This window comes from Saccopteryx leptura, chromosome 7 (assembly GCF_036850995.1).
Source record: "Saccopteryx leptura isolate mSacLep1 chromosome 7, mSacLep1_pri_phased_curated, whole genome shotgun sequence".
NCBI classification, from domain to species: Eukaryota; Metazoa; Chordata; class Mammalia; order Chiroptera; family Emballonuridae; genus Saccopteryx; species Saccopteryx leptura.
The window spans coordinates 77552702-77576073 of NC_089509.1; the positions used below are offsets into that span (position 1 = coordinate 77552702).

The following is a 23372-nucleotide window of genomic DNA, read 5'->3' on the forward strand; positions in this document are numbered from 1 at the left end:
AAATATACTGTACTGTACAGTGTACTGTAGTAACAGAAAAAATGACCCCCCAAAAAAATAAGTGTAAAAAACATTCCTTACCTTTATTCCTGTGGTTGGCTTGCACACTGGAAGAGACCTTGCAAGGTGGGAGAGAGTGACCTATTGGGAGGAGGAAGCTGGAGAGGCAGGAGAACCTGCAGGAGGTGCTGGAGATACTGGGTCAGGTGGATCAGGATTGCCTAAGGAACATGCAGGAGACGCTGGAGATGATTCTACCTGTACTACAGGTGTTTCATCTCGAGAAGCAGCTGATGTAGAGGGTACAGGGTCTGTTGTAGGCCTCTCTACCTTCTTGAAGAAATGTTCCAGGCCAGTCTGGAAGGTTGATGACTTCTAAACTAATTCGCCCATGTAGACCGTAAGTAGGACACTAATGGCGTAAGCAGAAACACTCATGTCTCAGTATTTTTTTAAGTTTTTATGGGAGTGAGCGTTGTAAACTCGAAATGTCGTTTATTGAGACTGTCGTAACTCGAGGACCCCTTGTTGTCTCTCTGGACGGACCGAAAAACTTAGTGTTCAGCTTAGGAGTTTTGACTTGAAGTAAAACCATGACAGAATTATAGTGATCTTCTGAAGCCATGTGTATATGTATGTGTGTGTGCACACACAAACATATATGGTTATTCATGTTAGAAGTAGTTTTGTATCATTAGGGATCTAGTAAATAGTATAATATATAAAACTATATTGTGGTCCCAGGAGCGTAGTAAAAGGCCCGAATTACCAACCCATGAAGAGGTTGGTGAATTTAATATGTATGGTTGGAAAGTTATTGGAACTTGCCCTAATGTGCTTTCCTGCATTTCTTGCCACTGATGATTATGGTAGCGGCATCTCTGAACTATTTATTGTCTGGAGGTGGAAGGAGTAGGAGGGGAGGGAGGATAGTAAGAAACCTTTCCTTCCTCGCATGAAGGCCGTAGAAGAAATAGATTTCCTGTTTACCATTTTTCATGGAGCTCACGCCAGTAGTGACTTTGGCAGTCCTTGGAGAGAATCCACTGATTCATTCGCTCATAATTTGGTATCGGTGATGTCTCATGTTTCCGCTCTGTGGCTAGAAAGCCTGTGGTCCGGCTTTCACTCTTGCAGGGGAGCCGAGGTGTGCATAACTAGTTACAGTACAGGACGATTTCCGACATTGATTCAAGGGCTTTGTTTCCTTTAAAGCACTTTTATACTCTTTTATTTAATCATCTAAGCTAGAGTTCTGTGGCTTCGTTTTCCATTTTGTGTGCGAAGAAACCAAAGTTCAGCCAGGGTGAATGACTCGAGGTCATGTCGTTGGTAAGTTGTGAGGCACAGTATTACTGGGTTCAAGTTATGACCATCCAGAGGAGAGAAGGTGGGCGTCTCATGATGCCTCTCAATGTCCGTTGGATCATTTTTCTTTAAGAAAGTTGACATTGGTTTTACAGAGCAGTTTTAAGGATTAGATCTGGTTATAAATACAATAACACCTTGCTCAGCTTCTGGCACATTGAATGTGCTCCGTGAATTGTTGATAATAATGGTGCCACACACTTTCTGAGAGTCCTTGATTGCAAGGCCCACTGTCGTTTGGTCGGCTACACTTAACCTCTTCCTACGTGCCAGGCCCTCACCTGCCTCCAGACTGGGGGCTCTCCTGTCAGTCTTGTGGCCCTGTTATCTACCTGATGCAGAGGTGGTGCAGCTCAGTGGTCAGGAGCAGCAGTCAGTTCTGTCTCCACTGTGTCAAATGCAGTATTACTTCACTTTATACCTCAGTTTTGTCATCTGTAAATAGGATTAATGGTACTTTATTTTTCGTGGTTTTGTTGAGATTTTAAAATATTGACTCTGAAGGGCTTGGGGGGCCGTGCTGGTGCATGGTCAGTGTTGCTATTTTGAGGTCTGATGACCATCTCCTTGTGCCACGCCCCTGCATACAGCCCTGTGGTGTGGCTCTCTGCAGTGTGGCTTTCGGGCATCCTGTTCTTTTCTCTTGGAGTCTGCTCACTTTTCTCGTCACTCTTCTGCCCCATACTTATTTTTGCCTTCTAGCAACTTAGAACTGCTCCTAACCCTTCACCTAAAAGCCCTTGTCTTACTAATGAATTCTTTAGGACTGCTTTTTTTCCACCTCCTAACGTTCTTTTTTTAAAATTGATTTTAATTTATTGTGTTTACTCCCACCTCAACATCTCCCTTGCCCCCCTCCCCATTGTGCCCCCTTCTCTTCAGGTTTATCCCCTCCTCTCATCCCCTTTCCCTCTGTCCTCTTTTTCTCTGGTCCCTTTGATCCCTCCTTTGTCTCAATTCCATTCCTCAGTTCTCATTGTTCATTGGATTCCTCAAACGAGTGAGGTCATATGATATTTTTCTTTCTCTGCCTGGCTTATTTCACTCAGCATAATAGTTTCCATGTCTATCCATGTTGTCGCAAAAGGTAAGATTTCCTTCTTTTTTCATGGCCCCATAGTATTCCATTGTGTATATGTACCACTGCTTTTTAATCCACTCGTCCACTGATGGACACTTGGGCTGTTTCCAGATCTTCGCTATTGTGAACAATGCTGCCATAAACATGGGGGTGCATTTCTCCTTTTGAATCAGTGATGTGGTGTTCTTGGGGTATATTCCTAAAGGTGGGATGGCATAAGGGGCTCCTTCTAACATTCTTGAGGTCCCTGTCTAGTCCTGCTGTATAATCTTTATTATTGTGTTTGTCTTGCTGGTCCCTTTCCCTTTCCCTTTCCCTTCTGTGTATGACAGAGACAGAGAGAGGCAGAACAGACAGGAAGGGAGAGAGATGAGAAGCATCAATTCTTCATTGCAGCACCTTAGTTGTTCATTGATTCTCATATGCGCCTTGACCGGGGGTCTACAGCAGACTGAGCAACCCCTTGCTCAAACCAGTGATCTTGGGTTCAAGCTGGTGAGCCCCTGCACAAACCAGATGAGCCCACGCTCAAGCCAGCAACCTCAAGGTTTTGAACCTGGGTCCTCTATGTCCCAGTCTGACACTCTATCCACTGCGCCACTGCCTGGTCAGGCAATCTTTCTGGTCCATTTTCTGTTTGTATCTCTCTTCCTTGCTTTTGACTGAGAACTCATGAAAGAAGGGCTGAGTCTTAATTGCCTTTACATTCCCAGCATGTTCTTGACATAAGGTAGATTCTCAGTAAACACTTGCTATAAATTAAATAAAAGAGGAACTTTGCCTAGTAAAATGCATGATCATATTGTCAAGATTATTTTTCAGTTAAGCGAGAGGTTGCAAAGTTCATATCATTAGTAAATGTTGAGGAGGGTAGGGCCATCATGAGGACCGGCCAGGCCCGACTTGATAGGAGGGCTTTGTCATCATAGGGCACAGTGGGAAGCTGGAGGGGCTGCGAAGGACTGTGGCAAACCCACAGTACCATTTGCCTCTGGTAGACCTTACAGCGTCAGTCATTTGTGAAGGCAGTATAGATCGACGTGTAGCTTAGTGATGGTAAATCAGATATTAGGTATTTGATGCCATTTTTCTAATGTTCATCATTTTGTAGCTCCAGTGTATTACATTACAAATCTCAACATTATGAAATTGTGGATGTGTGACATAACATTTTCTTTTTTGGTTCTCTGAATTGCCTAGATTTTAGGAAATTTAGAACGTATGTTAAATAAAGCATAGCTTGAGAGTACAATACAGCAGTACCATTCTGGTTCACTGAGAACGCATGGGAAAAGGTGATACGAGCCACAAAGGATGGGTGGTTTGTTTACTTATTTTAAGAATCTGAAGGAAATAAAATGTAATGGTTCATCTATCTAAAGCATATGAGTGGCTCATTAAGGGGCCGGTAGTTACCACTTGATAAACATAATAGTGAGCTGCATCCTAAGGACTCTTTTTTCATTATCCTCTGCAGCTTTGCCCTGTCAGATGAAGCTTACCGATCCCTGCGAGATCAAGATAAAGACCAGTGTATTCTCATTACGGGGGAGAGCGGAGCAGGAAAAACAGGTAAGGCCACCACTGGACAACCTCACTCTGCACGAGAAGGGAAATGTTGCACAGAATGAACACAGCAGCGCCAGCAGGTGCGGCTCATTAGCAGGAGAGCTCCTTTTGGCCGGCTGGTTCCTGAAGTCTCAGGACCACTTCCTCCAGGAATGCCAAATCCCTGGGGCTCTGGGAGGCCACACCACAGCTTCTCTCTGCTCAAAAGTGTGGGAAGGAACTGTGAAAATGCTGAATTTCACTCTAGAGAAGTTTTCCTGTTAAGCCTACAGAATTGAGATTTTTTGCATGGATTTTCAGATGGGCTGGCAGCCTCCCTATACAACAAACCCCTAAGTAGAGGGTTTTTTCTTGTGCTTTTTTTTTTTTTTTTTTTGTATTTTTCTGAAGTTGGAAATGGGGAGGCAGTCAGACAGACTCCCGCATGCGCCCAACCGGGATCCACCGGCATGCCCACCAGGGGGCGATGCTCTGCCCATCTGGGGCGTCGCTCTGTTGCAACCAGAGCCATTCTAGCGCCTGAGGCAGAGGCCATGGAGCCATCCTCAGCGTCCAGGCCATCTTTGCTCCAATGGAGCCTCGGCTGCGGGAGGGGAAGAGAGAGACAGAGTGGAAGGAGAGGGGGAGGGGTAGAGAAGCAGATGGGCGCTTCTCCTGTGTGCCCTGGCCGGGAATCGAACCCGGGACTCTTGCATGCCAGGCTGACGCTCTACCACTAAGCCAACCGCCAGGGTTCTTGTGCTTTTAATAAAAGCAATTTGTATGACTGACGTTCTTGAGTGAGAAAGTGATTTTAAACGTGGTGCTGCCTGGAAAAGATAGAAGAGAGCTGCACGCTCTGAGTCTCAACTTGACAGGATACATCTGGGCTTGTCAGTGGGTTTCTTTGATGGAACTGATAGTCCATGAAGGAGGAGGAGCAGGATGATGAGGGAGATGATAGTTTCATAACCGTTTTACCTTTAAAATGTCCCTTTTTAAAATTATAGTTGGCATACAACAGTATATTAGTTTCAGGTGTACATCATAATGATTCTACATTGATATACCTTACAATGTGATCCCCTCAGTATGTCTAGTCACCGCCTGTCACCACACAGAGTTATTGTGATGTTATTGGCTGTATTCCCTGTGCTGTACATTACATTCTGTGATTTATTTACAAAATTTTCTTGTGTTATAGCTAAGACTGATAATTTGGTCATTTCTGCTAGTTTGCCAAAGTGGGATTTAAATGTTTTCCACTTTCTTGGCTATTTAGTTGTGAGATTAATAACCTTGATTTCCCAGTGATCTCCCTATGGATGTTTCAGTCAACTGACCGAACCATTTTGTTTATGAGCCCTTAGCAAGGTTTGTGCCTCTACGGTCTCACTATCTGCTTTGAAATGGCTTTTCCTTCTACACCTGTTCCTTTCTCCACTTTCTTTAGAAATACCTCCTCCGTCTCCCCAGTAAACATAAAGAGAGAATGGCTAGATAAGCATGTTCAACTCCCTCATAGAGCCATGTGGAGACACAGTACACTTTCTTTTTTATTTCTTACGAGGGTGTTCAGGTTCCAGGCTCCGCATGGGCAGACATGGAGGAAAGAGACAGGAAGGCAAAGACTGAAGTGACAGAAAGCATAGTTGCATATGGTAGTTGGAAATGATTTTATGGACCATTTAGTGGGGAGCCCTCCCAAGGGACTGCCAAACTCCCTCTTTTGTAGTGTTGGAGGGCTCACTACTTTGCAGGGCAACCGAGTGACTTTGTCATCCAGGTTGGCTAACAGCAGTTCTTCCTTACCTACATGGCTCTTAACGGGGGCGTCTGGAACCTTACCAAAATAGTCTACTTTCTTTTCTACAAGACAGTCACTTAGTTATTCGAAGTTATCCATCATATCTTCTAGGGCTAAAAATCCCTTTTTTCTCCTCATAATGTTCTCATTATGATTAGCATTCATTTATTCATTCGTCTAGGAAATGATGCCTGAGTACTAGGTACTTACTAGTCATGCGGTGGTGAGCCAGATACCATCTCTGTTTCTCTCAAGGTTATAGTCCAGCAGAGGAGATAAATAATAGCCCTACACTATAAATGGACATACATCTAAATATATGCACATATACATAGAATTTATATATAAAACAGTAAGTATAGCGAAGGAAAACTAGAGATGCTTATAAGAGCACACATTAGGTGGATCAAATCTCATTCCCAAATCTCTCACTATCGTGGTCATGTTATTCTGGAATCATCCTAGTTTGATTTTTCTCTTTACTCTCCTGCCCAAACTTCATGTTCTCAATAAACAGGACCACGAGTCTACTGTGTCTCTTTTTTTTTTTTTTCTGGTGAGGGGGGGGGGGGGGAGATAGGGACAGACAGACATGAAGGGAGAGAGATGAAAAGCATCAGTTCTTTGTTGCGGCACCTTAGTTGTTCATTGATTGCTTTCTCATATGTGCCTTGACCAGGAGGCTATAGCAGACCCAGTGACCCCTTCCTCAAGCCCGCGAACTTGGGCTCAAGCTGGAGAGCCTTGCTCAAACCAGATGAGTCCACCTCAAGCCGGCGCCCTCTGGTTTTCGAACCTGGGTCCTCCGCGTCCCAGTTGGATGCGCTATCCACTATGCCACCGCCTGGTCAGGCTCTACCTTGTCTCTTAAGCGAGAAGTGTCAGTAAGAGTCATCCTTGATTTTTTATTTTTGTTTCCTGTATCTCCCACCTGAAATCCACTTTCTTTGCACACACGCACATGTGTGTGCGCGTACGTGCGTGTGACAGACAGAGAGACACAGAGAGGGACTGATAGGAAGGGAGAGAGATGAGAAGCATCAAGTCTTCATTGCGGCACCTTAGTTGTTCATTGCTTTCTCATGTGCCTTGACTGGGGAGGGGGAGCTACAGCAGACTGAGTGACCCCTTGCTCAAGACAGCGACCATGGGGTCATGTCTGATCCCACACTCAAGCCAGCTCAAGCTGGATGAGCCGCACTTAAGCCGGTGATCTTGGTGTTTCTATTTATTTATTTATTTATTTATTTTATTTTTCTGAAGCTGGAAACGGGGAGAGACAGTCAGACAGACTCCCGCATGCACCTGACCGGGATCCACCCGGCACACCCACCAGGGGACGATGCTCTGCCCCTCCGGGGCGTCGCTCTGTCATGACCAGAGCCACTCTAGCACCTGAGGCCAAGGAGCCATCCCCAGCGCCCGGGCCATCTTTGCTCCAATGGAGCCCTGCTGCGGGAGGGGAAGAGAGAGACAGAGAGGAAGGAGAGGAGGAGGTGTGGAGAAGCAGATGGGCGCTTCTCCTGTGTGCCCTGGCCAGGAATCGAACCCGGGACCTCTGCACCCAGGCCGACACTCTACCACTGAGCCAATCGGCCAGGGCCGATCTTGGTGTTTCGAACCTGGGTCCTCTGCATCCCAGTCCGACGCTCTATCCACTCTGCCACCACCTGGTCAGGCTGAAATCCACTTTTTAATCTTGTCAGTCCTGTCTCTAGAATATCTCATACCAAGCTGTTTTTTCCTTTTCTTTATGTCTACATGGAGACTCTAGCCCAAGCCACCAACCATTATTTCCACTGAGGACTATATGTAGCTGTGTCTAACTGGTCTCTCCCTTTCCTCTTGTGTTATCCACGAGCCCTTTCAGAGACACCAGAATGATCTGTAAAGCATGAAAGCTGGATGATGATGCTATTGGCTTTATTGAGAGAGAGCTGACATCTAACCATGTATAAATTTGAGGTATACAGTGTGATGATTTGATATGAAATGTTAAACACAGCATGGTTAATGAACGCATTCATCTCGTCACATAGTTACCTTCTGGTGTGTGTGTGAAAATTTTAAGTTTTACTTCTTTGTGTGTGTGTGTGAACTTTTAAGATTTATTCTTTTAGCAACTTTTAATTATATACTAAAAAAAAAAAAGAAGCCACTGTAGTTGTCTTGTTTCTCGAGGTTCTGTGTGAGCCAGCTCCTGTTTCTGAACCTTTCCCTTGTGCTTTTCTCTCCTTCAGTAACCGCAGCTCAGGTTCCTTTTCCTAAAGATCCTGCTCTCCGTTGTATGTATATATAGGCAGGTGTCATTCCTCAGAGCTCCTTACCCCTTTTTAGATCGTTCATCTGAATCTCTGGAGATGGGCTTCTATCTGTATTGCTTTCGACGCTTGTGATGTTTTTGGCTGTTCAGAACTCCCCCCCCCCCCACTAGGAACTTTAAGAGGACATTGGTGTCTCAGGAGAAAGTTGTTGCCCCTTTTCTGTCACTGACCAGTTCTTTCTTGTGAAACAGAATTCTTAGAAGGAGTACCACTTTTTGTTTGTTTCCAAGCTGACCAATGAAAATGGAAACATGTCAAGTTAAAAACGAAGTCCCTTGATGTAATGGCATTGGTGGTGGTGGGGGGTGTATCTTATGCCACCTACCCACCCTGGTCTCTCTGATTGTATCTGCAGGCCTGTCTTTCTTTTTATTTATTGCATGAGAGAGGAAGAGAGGAAAATATTCCTAAGCCTTTTTCTTTTATTCCTATTTCCTTTAGTTTTTTTTTAAAGCTTTATTTTTTAATTTTTTTTATTATTATTTATTTATTCATTTTTAGAGAGGAGAGAGAGACAGAGAGAGAGGGAGAGAGAGGAGAGAGAGACAGAGAGAGAGAAGGGGGGAGGAGCTGGAAGCATCAACTCCCATATGTGCCTTGACCAGGCAAGCCCAGGGTTTTGAACCGGCAACCTCAGCATTTCCAGGTCGACGCTTTATCCACTGCGCCACCACAGGTCAGGCTATTTCCTTTAGTTTTTAACTCATTCTTCATCATGACTAAAAGATATACAGGATGGGGAAAAAGCAGGTTTACAGTTGTTCGTATGGAAAATAATACAGTAATTAGTAAACATATATATAATGGTACAAGAATAAACCGTGCTTTGCGTACTCACAACTGTAAACCTACTTTTGCTCCACCCTGTACTTTGTGAGTATCTGATTGTATCGGTTTGTTCCCGAGTCATCAGGTATGGGGTTGTGGTTACTGGTTTGATTCATCCTGGCTAGTTCTTCATCTCCTCTGGAACATGCGCCCAAGCAGACAGCACGTTGCTCATCAGCCCTGTTGCTGAAGGACCCCCCTTGGTGGGGAGAGCCAGCCGCCGGCTTCCGCAGGGAGTGAGGTGCTGTCAACTAAGCGAGGGTTGCTGGTATTGTTTCACAGGGTTGACGATCATTCTTTTCTGAGGAAAACAAAAATGCACTTCCTACTTCTGGTGGAAATCTAATGTCATTGTTTTCTGTAATTTTCTCCTGTCGGATATTTTTCTACTTAATGACTTGTCCTGTTGGTTTCAGTGTCCCATTCACCACTTGAAATCCTTTCCCCTGGATTTCATCCTTAGGCTACACTCCTTCTCTGATAGCTGCTTCTGGGGGCTGTCACCTTTGCCTCTAGGAAGGTTAGTGCAGCTTCAGGCTGGGAGCTGGAGGCCGGGGAGCTGGAGGCCGGGAGCTGGAGGCCGGGAGCTGGAGGCTGGGGAGCTGGAGGCCGGGGAGCTGGAGGCCGGGAGCTCTAGGGGAGCTGGAGGCCGGGGAGCTGGAGGCCGAGGAGCTGGAGGCCGGGAGCTGGAAGCCGGGGAGCTAGAGGCCGGGGAGCTGGAGGCCGGGAGCTGGTTGCCGGGAGCTGGAGGCCGGGAGCTCCAGGGGAGCTGGAGGCCGGGGAGCTGGAGGCCGGGAGCTCCAGGGGAGCTGGAGGCCGGGGAGCTGGAGGCCGGGAGCTGGTTGCCGGGAGCTGGTGGCCAGCACGCAGACACCCCAGAGCAGCGCTTCCCAGCCTTCCACTGCAAAGCACCAGGTTCCTCCTTCCCCAGATCTATTGCTGACCCACACCAGAAAAATGAAATAAGATAAAAAATTCAATCTCTTATTTTTTGTTTTAGTTTCAACAGACAAAATAAATTACCAAATTGCTACAAAAACTTCTAAAAGCCTTCTCTCAGTGTAGAATTGTAACAGTCCACGGACTGACTAACTTTGAGTAGTGCCGATCCTCAGACCAAACTTAGAACAGTCCTTTCTAAAGGTCACTTGACGTGTTTGGCTTAGTTGTGAGCAGTTGTGATTCCTCGCTCTCACTGCACTTCAGTTAGTTGTCCATTGTCGCCCGGACCTCCCGGTGCTGGGAGGTGGACACTGCTCCTGATGAGAGCTGCTGTTTTCACTGTCCTCTCGGTTACCCGCTTTGGTCGCTGCTCCCCCTTCCTCTCCGTCATAGATCCCAACAGCATCTCCTGCGACTCTGCCCCAGAGACACGTCGCTACTTGATCGCTTATTCCTGTCCTTTCCTGCTTTTCTTTCATTTTGGAAAGCAGTGGTCGAGAAGTTGCCTCACATTTTGCTGTGGTTTTAATTATAGTAGGCTAAAATTTGAGTGAAAGCATTGAGTTTAGGTGTTGTTACGTGGAGCTGACTTACGGGAAGAAATGATGGAAGATGATACGGAGACGGCAGCAAGGCAGCGTGAGGAATCTGGGGGAGGGGCTGATCTCTTTTCTGTGGGAGAGGAGGAGGTCAGGCCATTTTTGAAATGTCACGTTTTCTTATTCACTAACATTGTTTTAATAGCATGTAGTTATTAAAATTTAGGGTTCATAAATAAATGAAAGAGGAGAACTAACATTTAGTAAGGGCCCAGAATGTGCATGTCCTTTACATATAATACTGTATCTCCCTTCAGTAAGAATCTTTACTTAATACATTAAATCACCATGTGGTATTAGAGGGCTTATTTTAATAAGAAGTGGTCATTTAACCCCCTTGGTAGATCATGATGTTATTGGTGTTAAAAGTTGAAGACACTCTTATACTGCGGTGTTATGTAAAGTGGACATTCAGGGAGAGGTGGGGACTCTCTGAGTTCTTTGGGGTCCTATTTATTTCATTACTGCTATCCCCACCCCAAAAAAAGCCATTATGCCTCAAAATAGTGCCCAAGTAGTTCTAGGCAGTGAATTTGCAATTCACTGCTGGGGGTAAAGATAGTCTGTAGAGAGCCATTCAAGCACAAGGACATCAGAATAAGGGTTTGGGCCAGAGATGATCCCGACAAAAGAAAACTATAAATTACTTGGTTTCACGTTTCATCAGTTTCTCGGAAATCTTCAGCCATCTGCTTCAAGAGTCACGAAGCCTGCCTTGCTCATTAAGACCTTTAGTTCTGAACCCCAAATAACCTTGCACTACTTTACATCTGCGATGGTTATCTGACTCCGTCAGTGACAGAGATGTCCCAGACTTACTGTAGCCTCAATATCTACGAGGGTTTCAGAATGCTGAATATATCCACGTTGAAGCAGAATAACTAAGCAAAACTTAAGGCCAAGAAGTGTTTTGTTTCCTCCTCATGTGAGAAAGGCTTCTTTTGACCCACATGTTTTATATGAATTATTAAAACATAGAGATATTTTTGGGCCAACTTTAGAAACAAAACCACTTCTATATAGTTATATTTCTTTCTTTTTTTTTTTTTTTTGGTAATGTTTAAAATGTTGATACTCTATTTATGTATGTATGTATGTATTTATTTATTAATTACAGAGACAGAGAGTGAGTCAGAGAGAGGGATAGACAGGGACAGACAGACAGGAATGGAGAGAGATGAGAAGCATCAATCATTAGTTTTTCATTGCGCGTTGCAACACCTTAGTTGTTCATTGATTGCTTTCTCATATGTGCCTTGACTGCAGGCCTTCAGCAGACCGAGTAATCCCTTGCTGGAGCCAGCGACCTTGGGTTCAAGCTGGTGGGCTTTTCCTCAAACCAGATGAGCCCGCACTCAAGCTGGCGACCTCGGGGTCTCGAACCCAGGTCCTCTGCATCCCAGTCCGATGCTCTATCCACTGCACCACCTCCTGGTCAGGGTATATAGTTATATTTCAATAAAAACATTGCCAGTCATGACTTCTCTTGGAGTAAGGCTGCGTTTCTCATTGCAAGACTCATGCGTTTTGTACCATGAATAGAACAGCTTGCGGCTGCCTGTTGGATCAGTCCGGATGTATTGTATCTGGGTTATTTTGCAACACTGCAGACTCAGGACTGCTACAAAGGGTGTTCGTTCTTCAATGTTGCAGAGTCCTGGTTTCCTTGTACACAAACATGGCCATGTTGATTTAAGTCAATGGACCACTAGACCTATGTAAGTTCAGTCCCTAGGAAAACTTGGGCATCTTAACCAAGGAGATAAAGAGTTGTAGAAGTAGATAACTATATCAGTATGTGCATGTGTGTAAATGTGTGGTACTCTCTATATGCTATCTGACCTATATCATGTAAGTCTTATATAATCATATACATGAGACATGTCTTACATGTATCTATGAATGCATACATGAGTACCTGTTAAGTCCTGGATAAATTTATTAGCAGCTCTGTGAAGAGAACTCAGAATGAGTCACACCGTTTTTTACATTACATGCCCATGAATTTCTTTATAACTGGAAGTTTGTACTTCTTAATCACCTTCCCCTTTTGCCAGTTTTAAATATCATTGGTTTTATGTCTAAGATAGCAATGTTTTTCAGATTTTTGAGTATACATGAAGAGTATACCTTTTTGTCTCAGATAGAATCATTTTATATTTTTACTGTATGTGGACAAGGCCCATCGGGGGTGAGGACGATGGAGACGCAGAGACCGACTCCGGAGACCAGGTTCAGTGACTCAGATCCACTTTAGTAAGGAAGTAAACTAGCTTATTAACTCAGGTTTAGCTAATAGGATGTTACAGCATGTTTTTCACAGCCAATGGCTGAAAAGGTCAGGGAGCTGCCTGGTTGGCGCTGAGTCACTTCCTTATAGCGGGCGAGCTCCCTTCCTGGGTGTGCCCAGGAGGGTTCTGGGAGCTGGAGTATTCTCACAGCATTGCATCAGCCACAGCTGCTAGGAATGCGCTCTGCGCTCCACCTACAACCGTGTATGTAAAAGCCATTGTCATCGAGAATATGATTACTGGATTAATGTATTCACAGCCTACCCAAAAGTATTGCTTTGGAAAATGCTTACAGTTGTATACTGTGATTGCCAAGGTCATGTTTAGTTGGCCCCTATAGTAGTTGACATAATTAAAAAACTAGATTTGGAAATATGGAGGGTGATAATTACTGATTCACTTCAGAAACATAATATTTTTTATTGACAGATAGTATTACATAAAGTTTTGATTTGGATAAATATCTAAACTTTTAAATAAAGTTTTAAATTTATTTGAACTTTAGTACAGAAGAACCAAAAGGAAATAAAGTAGAGAGCTTTATAAGCTAACTGTTAGTCCTGTTTTCAGCATGGTGAAATATAATGAAAACAGCCAGCTCTGTTGGGTCTCACAACTTATCCTTACTGGTTTACTAATTTCTCTAAAGAAATGACTATCTCATGAACTACTTAAGGTAAAGATAAAATATGATGTCAGGAAAAAAATTATGAGTTGTCTGTCTTAGACAGTGAGACTTTGTTTGGAGAAAATTACTCTTAATCCCGGCTTCCAAAAATAAATTATTAAAATAGGCCAAGTATTAGAATTCCTGAAGATAGTTAAGAATCTGAACACAGAAACTTTTTAACAACTCAGAAATAATTATCCTTGAGCTATATTTAAAAATCATATCTGAGTTACTTAAATGATTTTAAAGTTGATAGAAATGATTCCCAATTTCAATTTAAGTTAACCCATCTTTATATCTCAGTAGATATTGTGGGTTTATATTTATATTTACGTACAATTTAACAGCCAGATGATATAAGTCAAATTCAAATTCCAAAAGATCTGTTCCTGGTGCCATTTAAAAAACAATTAAAATTAAACCAAGAAACAAAAAACCAGAATAAACTCTGACAGAACTGTTTCTATTTTATACTAGCTATTAAAACAGTCTCTGAGAGGCCAAACTAATTCTAGCAGCCACTAGAGGCCTGATTCTTGGTTGATTTCTTTTTTCACCCTGTCTATGTATTTTGTTCCTGAAGTCCATTTTGGACCAGAAAAGGATTTCCAGAGAACTCAGTACGGTCATGTATTTGAATTTGAGACATGAGGTTATGGTGAGTTTTATAATGACTGAAATAAATGAACAGCCTGGTCTGGACTTTTAAACTTCTAATACTTTTTCTCAATTTACCTAAAAGAAAACGTACCTTTTCATTTAAAATGTGTGTGTATTTACTACTATCTGAAACAGTTATTTTGCCGATAATTGCTTTCAGTCTTCTGATAGATAATGGGTAGAAAGATAGGCCAAACCTCCTGTCCAGAGAGAAGAGTATGCGTCATCTATGCAAAGTCTAGGACAGGACGGGGTGGGGAGGAGAGAATGCCGCTGAGAAAGCCGGACAAAGAGAAAAAGCCTGGAGGTTGCTGCAGAGGCCAGACTGCAGAGCTGGAGGTAAGGGTTATTGGAGGCCAGGTATCACAGGATGTTAGGAATTGGTTTGGGAGGGCAGCCTCACCTGACTTTTAAAGCCAGAAAGCCTAGAAAAGGAATTTTTGAAGTAATCAGAAGAGTTCAACTTTGGACTTGTGGATAGAACAAAGTGTGGCAGCAAGACGTTGAAGGAACTGTGATAGATGATAAACTATTTGTCTGTAACTGAGGCCGAGTCAGCCCGAAATGAGCAATAAGAATATGCACATGTAATTTACCAGCTTTTAGAGAGACCCCCGAGAACGATGGAAAGTGTAGGTCAGGGCCTGACCTGTGGTGGCACAGTGGATAAATTGTCAACCTGGAAATGCTGAGGTCGCCAGTTCGAAACCCTGGGCTTGCCTGGTCAAGGCCCATATGGGAGTTGATGGTTCCAGCTCCTCCCCCCTGTCTGTCTCTCTCTCTCCCTCTCTCTCTCCTCTCTAAAAATGAATAAATAAAATTAAAAAAGAAAAAGAAAAAGAAAATGTAGGTCAGGACCTGTACACAGCGGAGGTGTTAAAGGTCAGTGGCCCTTCTGAGGAAGGGTATTGCAAAGATGACCAGACTGGCGTTTCACAGTTACAGTCTTTAAACAGAAACTGCAGAAATCAGCTATCACAGACCACCAGAGAATCTATCTGGACCCATTGCATTACCCAGAAAGCAAATTGGAGGAAGGCCTAACTACAACCATTGACGGAAGTACCCACTCTCTCACCACAGTTCTCAGGATTCCATGAGACTGTTCACTTCCCTTATACCGCATTTGCTAGCACTCCAGAAGTGGTCACCTTAGACCCTGAGAACTTCATGTGACCTGCATGGATTCTTGGTGCTCATTGGCTCCTGTTGCTTTGGGTTTGCTCAAAGGCCCTGAGGCAGTGATTTTCACCTGGTGTGCTGCAGGGATATTTACAGCATGTAATACCTGACTGTTTAGTAAGGGGCACTGTAAAGCCAGTAGCCAGGGCCACCATCACAGCCGCCTGGCCCATGCAGGTTCCCATTGGATTCGGACAGAGGGTAATGAAACAATGGAGCCAAGAACTGGTGAACCATCAGCTTTAATCCTAACTTGCACCCGGCAGGCAAGTGAAAACACACACTGGGCTCCAAAACCTACTCATTCAGCGCTCACAAAGCTACTGACTTATCCGAGCTTCCTAGAATCAAAGGTTTCTAGCTCATTAGCCTCATTCTCCTTTGTTCCCCATCTCCTTCTCTCTACACAAACTCTGCACTAACTGGCTTCTCTTTCAGCACTCCACCATCTTGGCTGCCTCTCTTCTCTTCCACGTGGCCTTACTCTGCTCTCCAACCTGCTCTCTGCTCTAATGCTAATCTCAGGAACCGAGAGAGCAAGCTCCCTGTCTGCCCCAATTTTATAGTGTAGAAATCAAAACCTTTAATCCAATATATAAGGTCTACCGGAAAGTTCTGTCCATTTCTATCACAAGTTGCGACACGTAAGCATGTTTATTTGGCGCATGTGTGCCTCTCTATTTTTATCACTTAATGTATACATACTGTCGTAGCAAATTAACTAAAACAAAGTTGATTCACATTAGTCTTATGTGTGAAGCGATAGTGTACCCATGGCTACTGATAAAGTTCATTTACACCACTGTAATTTTTACGAATTTCAACAAGGAAGAAATGCTACAGAAGCATGTAGAAATTTATTGAAAGTGTTTGGTGAAGGAATAATACCGACTATCACTTGTTTTTGTCCTTACAAAATTTTTTGAAGGGCAAAAAATTCAAAAATGAAGAAGATATCAAACAAGCACTGGTTCAATTTTTTGCATCAAAAGATAAAACATTTTTCAAAAATGGGATATACGCTGGCAGGAAATCATTAATAATAATGGCAATTATATTATTTAATAAAGTTTATTGACGGTAAGAAAAATTTGTATTTTGTTTTATTCCAAAAACGGACAGAACTTTCCGGTAGACCTTATATATACAAATAAGGAAGTCGCTGATACAAAATCACTTATCTGAGGCATAATGGGATTCCTTATGAGAGTGCACTGCCCCACATCAAAAAGGGTGGGAAAGGCTTAGTCCCAAAATCAAGCCCCAAGCTACAAGGATCCTGCCTGCCCACAGCCCGCCCCCAATACACATTAATATCACCTGGGCGATGGGCTTCCATGTGGGCAGCACCATCTTTAACAAAGTGAGCATAATATATTTTATCTGCCCAACATGCAGTGATCTTTTTTCCCTTAGATTGTCAAATAAAAAAAATGACAACAATAGCCATCAGTGAGAATGCCCTGTCTTGAACCATGAATATATAGGTCATATAATAGAGTTGCATCTTACTGGTCATGTTGCATAATGAGATTGTATCTGATTGGTTAACTTTTGGTACCAGAAATCCTATATAAAATATAGGCTCCTGATTTTGAAAAAAGTCACTTTGGAGCAAAAAGGGTAGGTAATTACTACTATTATTATTATTATTATTATTTATTATTTTTTTATAAATCAATCAAAATCATACCTTTTTTGTCAGATTGACAGAAAATATATTTTTATTGTGCCGTGGAATTTTAGTAGTAATTAGTTTTATGCGCGCCACGTGATGAAAAAGGTTAAAAATTGCTGCCCTGAAGTAAGTGTTTGACAGTGTGCCCAAGGGGGCGTTTCAGTTGTTCGTTTATTATTTCTTCAACAATGGGAAATGGGCTGGAAGCCATCTGCAGGTCTCTGCAAGAGAAACGGCAGTGTTGAGATTTGTCCCTGGTACTCTGAGGTAGAGGTTCCATCTCTCACTCCTGGTGAGGCTCTCCTGCTCTCGGACAGTGTCACCAGAGCAAAGACACGAGAAGGCACGATGTGGGGACTGTGAGCTTCCTTACCTTGACCGCTCGCCTGAGGGCAGATGTTTTATTCAGCTGACATTTAATAATGGAGCCTTTCCTAGATCCTGATTCTGGCAGCTCAACGCCAAACACATTCCATAGCAAATAAGTTTGGGAAATGCACCATTCTAGATCCTTTTCCAGAGTTCCACGATGTACATGATTCTTCAAAAAAAAACCCTTTAACAAGGAAACCTGTTTCACTTTATCTAACTCACAGTGGCCCCCAATGCATTTGATTTTAGACCTCATTTTCCCTGAATACCTATTAACGTTCCTTGGAACTCAGCATTAAAAAGGTCAGGTTCTAGGAGGCAGGTGCTGAGAGGGAACACGGGCTGATAGACGTGAAAGGATGAAACCACCAAGAACAGATTCTGTCCACCTTTGAGCCCAGAATTCTTGGTATGCCTCAGGAGGCCCGCGTGTCTCTGACAGCCTCCCTGTCAGAGTCCCAGGTGAGGCCTCTAGAAACAGCAGCGGGGCTCTGCCTCTCGTTACCAAGTCCTTGGGTAAGCTGCTTAGTTTCTTTAATTGAGTTGAAGAGTAATTAGTTTAGTCTAATTGTGGGCCCAACCAGTCTGACTTAGAAAATATTTTTGAGCAGAACAGTTCTTTTAAAATTTAAAGATATCTGGTAAAGATAACTAGGTTATCAAGTTAGTTTTGGCTTAATCATCTTGTATAGTATAGTGATTGTATGGAAATGATTGATTCAGGAAGATATCACTAGTTCTCCTGAGATTTTTGTTGGCAGAGTTACTCAGCAAGTTTTTTTTAGCAGCCCAGTGATAACCTTTAAGCACAATTTCTATTATATCTGAATTAATGACATGTCATTGACTAGAAAGGGCAAATATTTTAAAAATATTTCCAAAACATGATTTACTCACAGGTATGAAGGCATTTGAAAAACACCGTCTGTGGGCCTTATCCCCCCCAATTCCCTTCCTCTAAAACCATTTAAAAATTTTTTTGCTTAATTTATTAATGTGCCTTATTTTCATCCACAGAAGCCAGCAAGCTTGTCATGTCCTACGTCGCAGCTGTTTGTGGAAAAGGAGCAGAAGTTAATCAAGTCAAAGAACAGCTTTTACAGTCCAACCCAGTCCTGGAAGGTAGGCTGTCCTGGGTGTGTGGGGACCGGGGGGCTCGCACAGTAGATCCAGCTGTCGGGGCACTTCCCCTACCTGGTGTGCCGGGACGGGACGGGCCGGGGCCGGGAGCGCAGAGGGGAGAGCCGCACAGGCCCAGACACGCCGAGCAGTGAGCTGCATCCTAAGAACTTTTGGCTTTAGTATTCAGAGGGAACAGTTTACTCACATAAAAGGAGCTTTCCCACTTAAATTATATTTTCCCCTTTCAGTTATAATTTGAACCTCTTCAGTTTTGCTTAAAAAATAATTGACTGATACTTGCGTTTGACTTGAAGTCGAGGAAAACCTGGATGGAAAAGAGCAGTGCGAGCTAAGTGCTGTTTTATTACTCAGGGTAGCACATGCGGCTGCTTATTCTGTTGTCAAGAACAGACCAACGCTGTACTAGAGAAGCATTAAGCGCCAGTGATTTCAGAGCCACAGAAAGCCTAAACCTGACTGCAGGGCTCAGAATTCTATGGCTGGACGTCTCTGTCAGTCGGCCCTGGCTGGCGTAACAAACTACCATAGACCAGGTGGCTTAAACAGAAATGTGTTTTCTCATACTTAGAGAAGCTCCAAAGTCCAAGACCTAGGTGCTGGCAAGGTGGGTTTCCTTCTGAGGACTCTTAGTTTGTAAGCAGCCACCATCTTGCTGTTCTGGGTTCACACGACCTCTTCTTTGTACGCGGTGGTGGTGGTGGTGATGGTGGGAGGCTGGATGGCTCATGACCTCATCAACTCTAATTACCTCCCAGTGGCCCCGTCTTCATACATTATACATTGGAGTTATAGTTTCAGCATATGTATTTTTTGGTGAGGGGGGGAGGATATGCAAACATTCAGCTATAATATCAGGGAAAAAAGCCTGGAGTGAGTCCTCTTAATGCAGTAGAGGTTAGCAGAAACCATTGGGGTAAACCAGTGGTCGACAAACTCCTTAGTCAACAGAGCCAAGTATCAACAGTACAACGATTGAAATTTGTTTTGAGAGCCAAAATTTTTAAACTTAAACTATATAGGTAGGTACATTCCTTACTGAGGTAGTGCCCGCATGTGGTATTTTGTGGAAGAGCCACACTCAAGGGGCCGAAGAGCCGCATGTGGCTCGCGAGCCGCAGTTTGCTGACCAGGGATAACCATCGTTTACTTTGGAAACAGCTGATCAAACTCTTTCCCTATTAACTAATGGCAAGCCCTTAATGTTGCTTTATATTGTAAGCATGTCTTTACTGTCTTATGAGGTAGAGGAGGGTTTCTCAACGTTGGCACTGTTGATGGTTTGGACTGATGAAGCCTTTGCTGTGGGGACTAGTCTGGGAGGTTTGGCAGCCTCCCAGGCCTCTACCTCCATCCAGTACCCTCCAGGGTCCCTAGTTGTTACCATTGGAAGTGGTTGCACCACTAGCTGGTGTGTGGAAGTTGGGGTTCTATTCAAGGTCAGGCCACACAGGAGAAGTGACCACCTGCTTCTCCACCCCTCCCCTTTCTCCCTCTCTTCCCCTCTTGGAGTTGGTTCAAGCAAAGTTGGCTTTGGGCACTGAGGATGGCTCTGTGGCCTCTGCCTCAGGCCCTAAAAATATGACTCTCTTCCTGAGCATGAAGCCACAGCCCCAGATGGGCAGCTCCTTAGTGAGCTTGCTTGGTGGATCCCAGTGGGGGTGCATGTGGGAGTCTGCCTCCCTGCCTCCCTTCCTCTCACTAAAAAAATAAGAAAAGAAATAAAAAAAATGGTTTCAGGCATTGCCAAATGTCCCCTGTGGGGATAAAACCACTTTTGATTTTAGAATGCCTGGTCTGGGGAAGAGGAGTTTGGTTCAACACTTTGTTCAAAGCCATGGAAGGTCAAGATTTAACGTGGATTAATGTGGAGCTGCTTTGGGATTGGGAGGACACTCCCAGTGTGGAGGGACAGAATCTTGCCCCTTGTGAGGCCTAGCTGTCTCCTTCCACTGTATTACAGGGAGATACCATGCATCTTCATCCCCCAGGTAGCAGAATAAGAGTCACAAAAATGCTTTATTATTAAATTAAAAAAAAATTTATTGAATTTAGTGGGGTGACATTGGTTAATAAAATTATATAAGTTTAAGGTGCAGGATTATATAATACATCAGCTGTATATTGCATTGAAAAGTACTTTAATTGTGAAAAGCAGAGATTGAAACATCTGTTGTTATCGATTTTTCTTTCCCTTGGTACTGTAACTAATAAAGAAGCTAAAGCTATTATAGAAAGTGCTATATCTTCATTTTATTCCAGTATTTGACTTCTTGTTTTCTGTCTTTTGCTTCTAAGTCAGGGTACTATTTATGTGTTGTATTTCTGCATGTGTTTATTTTGAGAATGCCATGATCTAAAGGAGGGAGAGGCACTGTAGAATGCTGCAGTTTGCATCTGTGATTAGAATCCCACCCTTTATTTGATGGTATTTGAAGCGAGGCCCCAGTGCAGGAAATGGAAGAAATGTCTACTGTGGGCATGCATTATCTTTTATGGGAATGCTTTACTTTTTCACTAGAGCTGCTACTGTAAATGAACATTTAGAACAATGCACTTAAAAAAACAATTGAGGAATGTGTCTCAGGCGTTCTATAATGGAACACTTGTTTTTGATTCTGTGGCTCACAATAAAAGACTTTAGTGTTTAGAGTGGTGGTTCGCAATGTGCAACTCGGATTTGTGTGATGAAAAGATGGTTTATGGCTTGCAAATGGCACCCTGAATAAAGTTTTTCTGAAGCAATTCCTTCACTTGCCCTTGACCTTCAAACCACAACAAACTATCTTTTATGTATCGGCATCTCAAGCTGGACTTTGGGGCTGTGCAAGGTGGTTAACTGGGCACCCCTGCACGTCCACACCCACCAGGAAGGAATAGCCTGTGAAAACACGAAAAAATGTCCTGATCTTCATGTTAACGAGGTCAACACTCACCGTTCTCAAGATTGCGTTTACTAAAGCCTTTTAGCTGGTCGTGGACCTGGGTTAAAAATATGACCTTTTTCAGCAAGCATTCTTTTTTGAGTGTTTTCCGTGAAGGTTTCCTCAATATAGCATTTTAATTTATTTTGTATTAGAGAGAATTTGGTGTCGGAAATCTACCAAACCACACCCATTCCAAGCAAGATCTCTGACACTAGAGTTTACCCTGTGTCGACTGTAAATTTGTCCTAACTGAGGTGGAGCCAACTACTTTTTTTCTTTTTTTAATACAAAACATTTACAAAGTCAGCTAATGTGAAATATAACACATCAGGTTTGGCTACCGAATATGGTACCCCAGGTGCATGTACTTCCGCTTACACATTTCTGCGCCCGATCTAGTGATTGCTTCCAGAACTTGGACCCGCTTTTAGCCCTTAGTTATCATTTGAACTCTGGCTACTCTAATCATCTTTTCTCCTTTTAATTTAGTGTGATTATGGAGGCTTCCAGTGGTTTGATGACCGGCCTCTTAAATCTAAAGATTCATTTATCTCCACTGTATCATTGTGTCTCTTCAGTCCTTTCTAGGCTGCAGTGTGTGGCCCGGGAGTCCCAGGAAACAGCCTTGGGGCCGGGCGGAAATGCAGAATGTCATGCCTATCTCGGGACCCACTGACCCAAAGTCTGCGCCTTAGTGAGCTCCCTAGGCGGTTGTTTGTACCTGAGAGTTTGAGGTGCACTGCTGGGCTTCCAAGGCACCAAACAAGGGTCCCCTCTGCTCATACAACTTACATTTATTCGACTTCATCCTTTGCTACCATGGCCCAGATTAATTTGCCCCTGCCTTGTGCACAAGCTGGGTGAAACAATCCTTTTACCTTATGACACCTTGAACTACCTGTGTTCAACAGCTTCACTCTGTGCCTGGCTGGCATCAGTTGATCTTCTTATGCCCTCATTTAAAAGGACGTCCTGTGGGTAGGATAGTCCTGGCTCTGAAGCAGTAGAGATGGGAATGCATTTGGATTTTGAATCATGGGCCGATTTGGTTTTCTCTATATTCTAGAAGGTTTCACTTAGGCCTGATGGACATAAACTTAATGAAACTGTGTAGCCTGTTTAGTTTATTGGAAATGATGTTAGCTTTTAAATCTGTTACTCTTTCTACTAGATATATAATGACATTTATGTAGCTTTACTTAAAATTAATTAAAAATTTAAAGATTCTTGGACCTTATTTCATCTGGAAACCTCATCAAGTTCCACAAAACCTTTGGTAATATTAAGTAGTAGTTCTCTCTCAAATAACCTTCTTCACTGATATTAATGGTGGAAGAAAGAACACAGGAGCCTTGCATGCTAGCCCCTCAATTGACTGTCAACACAGTTAAAAGATCTTGAATTAAACAAGATTAAGTTTACAGTAATACTTGGAAAATATTCCATGAATCATAGGAATGACTCTCTTTTTCTGTGAAGTTATAAATAAGACATAGAAGTTTTAGTATACTTCTGTTAAGTATGTTCCTGTGGAAATTTTAAACAGAAATGTCAGTGCTGCAAAAATTGTATCTTCTAGGATTTTTACATTTCAAAAGTATATTTGCTTTATCTTTCTGCTTGAAATTACTTTCTGTCAGTTTTAACCATGCATCAATTTCTTTCTTACTAGCTTTTGGAAATGCCAAGACTGTAAGGAATGACAACTCCTCTAGATTTGTAAGTATTTGTATAAAGCATAAGTGTTAACACTAATATTTAGCTCATGTATGTTTAAACTACCAGTAGATGTTTAATATTTCTTAATACACACATTTTTAAAAATAAGATCACCATTCCTATTGAGACTGAGAGTTTTATACGAACTAGTTTTTGCTTTCTGGAATTTTCCTTTTTTAATTCTTCTTGGAGTCACAGCTTTTTTCCCCCCTATGTTTTCTCATCATCTGTCATAA

The 23372-nt window shown here is 43.0% G+C and overlaps 1 protein-coding gene across 6 annotated transcripts in view; it reads left to right on the plus strand.

Moving 5' to 3' along the window:
• Nucleotides 1–23372, plus strand: part of MYO1B (myosin IB) — a 338630-nt gene that overhangs the window by 233471 nt on the left and 81787 nt on the right. For 5 of the 6 annotated variants that reach the window (XM_066346373.1, XM_066346374.1, XM_066346372.1 and 2 more), the window contains exons 4-6: nt 3927–4021; nt 18368–18472; nt 23090–23136. In XM_066346373.1, the coding sequence (XP_066202470.1) occupies nt 3927–4021; nt 18368–18472; nt 23090–23136 (247 nt within the window). The remainder of the gene's footprint in view (nt 1–3926; nt 4022–18367; nt 18473–23089; nt 23137–23372) is intronic. The other variant, XM_066346377.1, reaches the window with a different exon arrangement.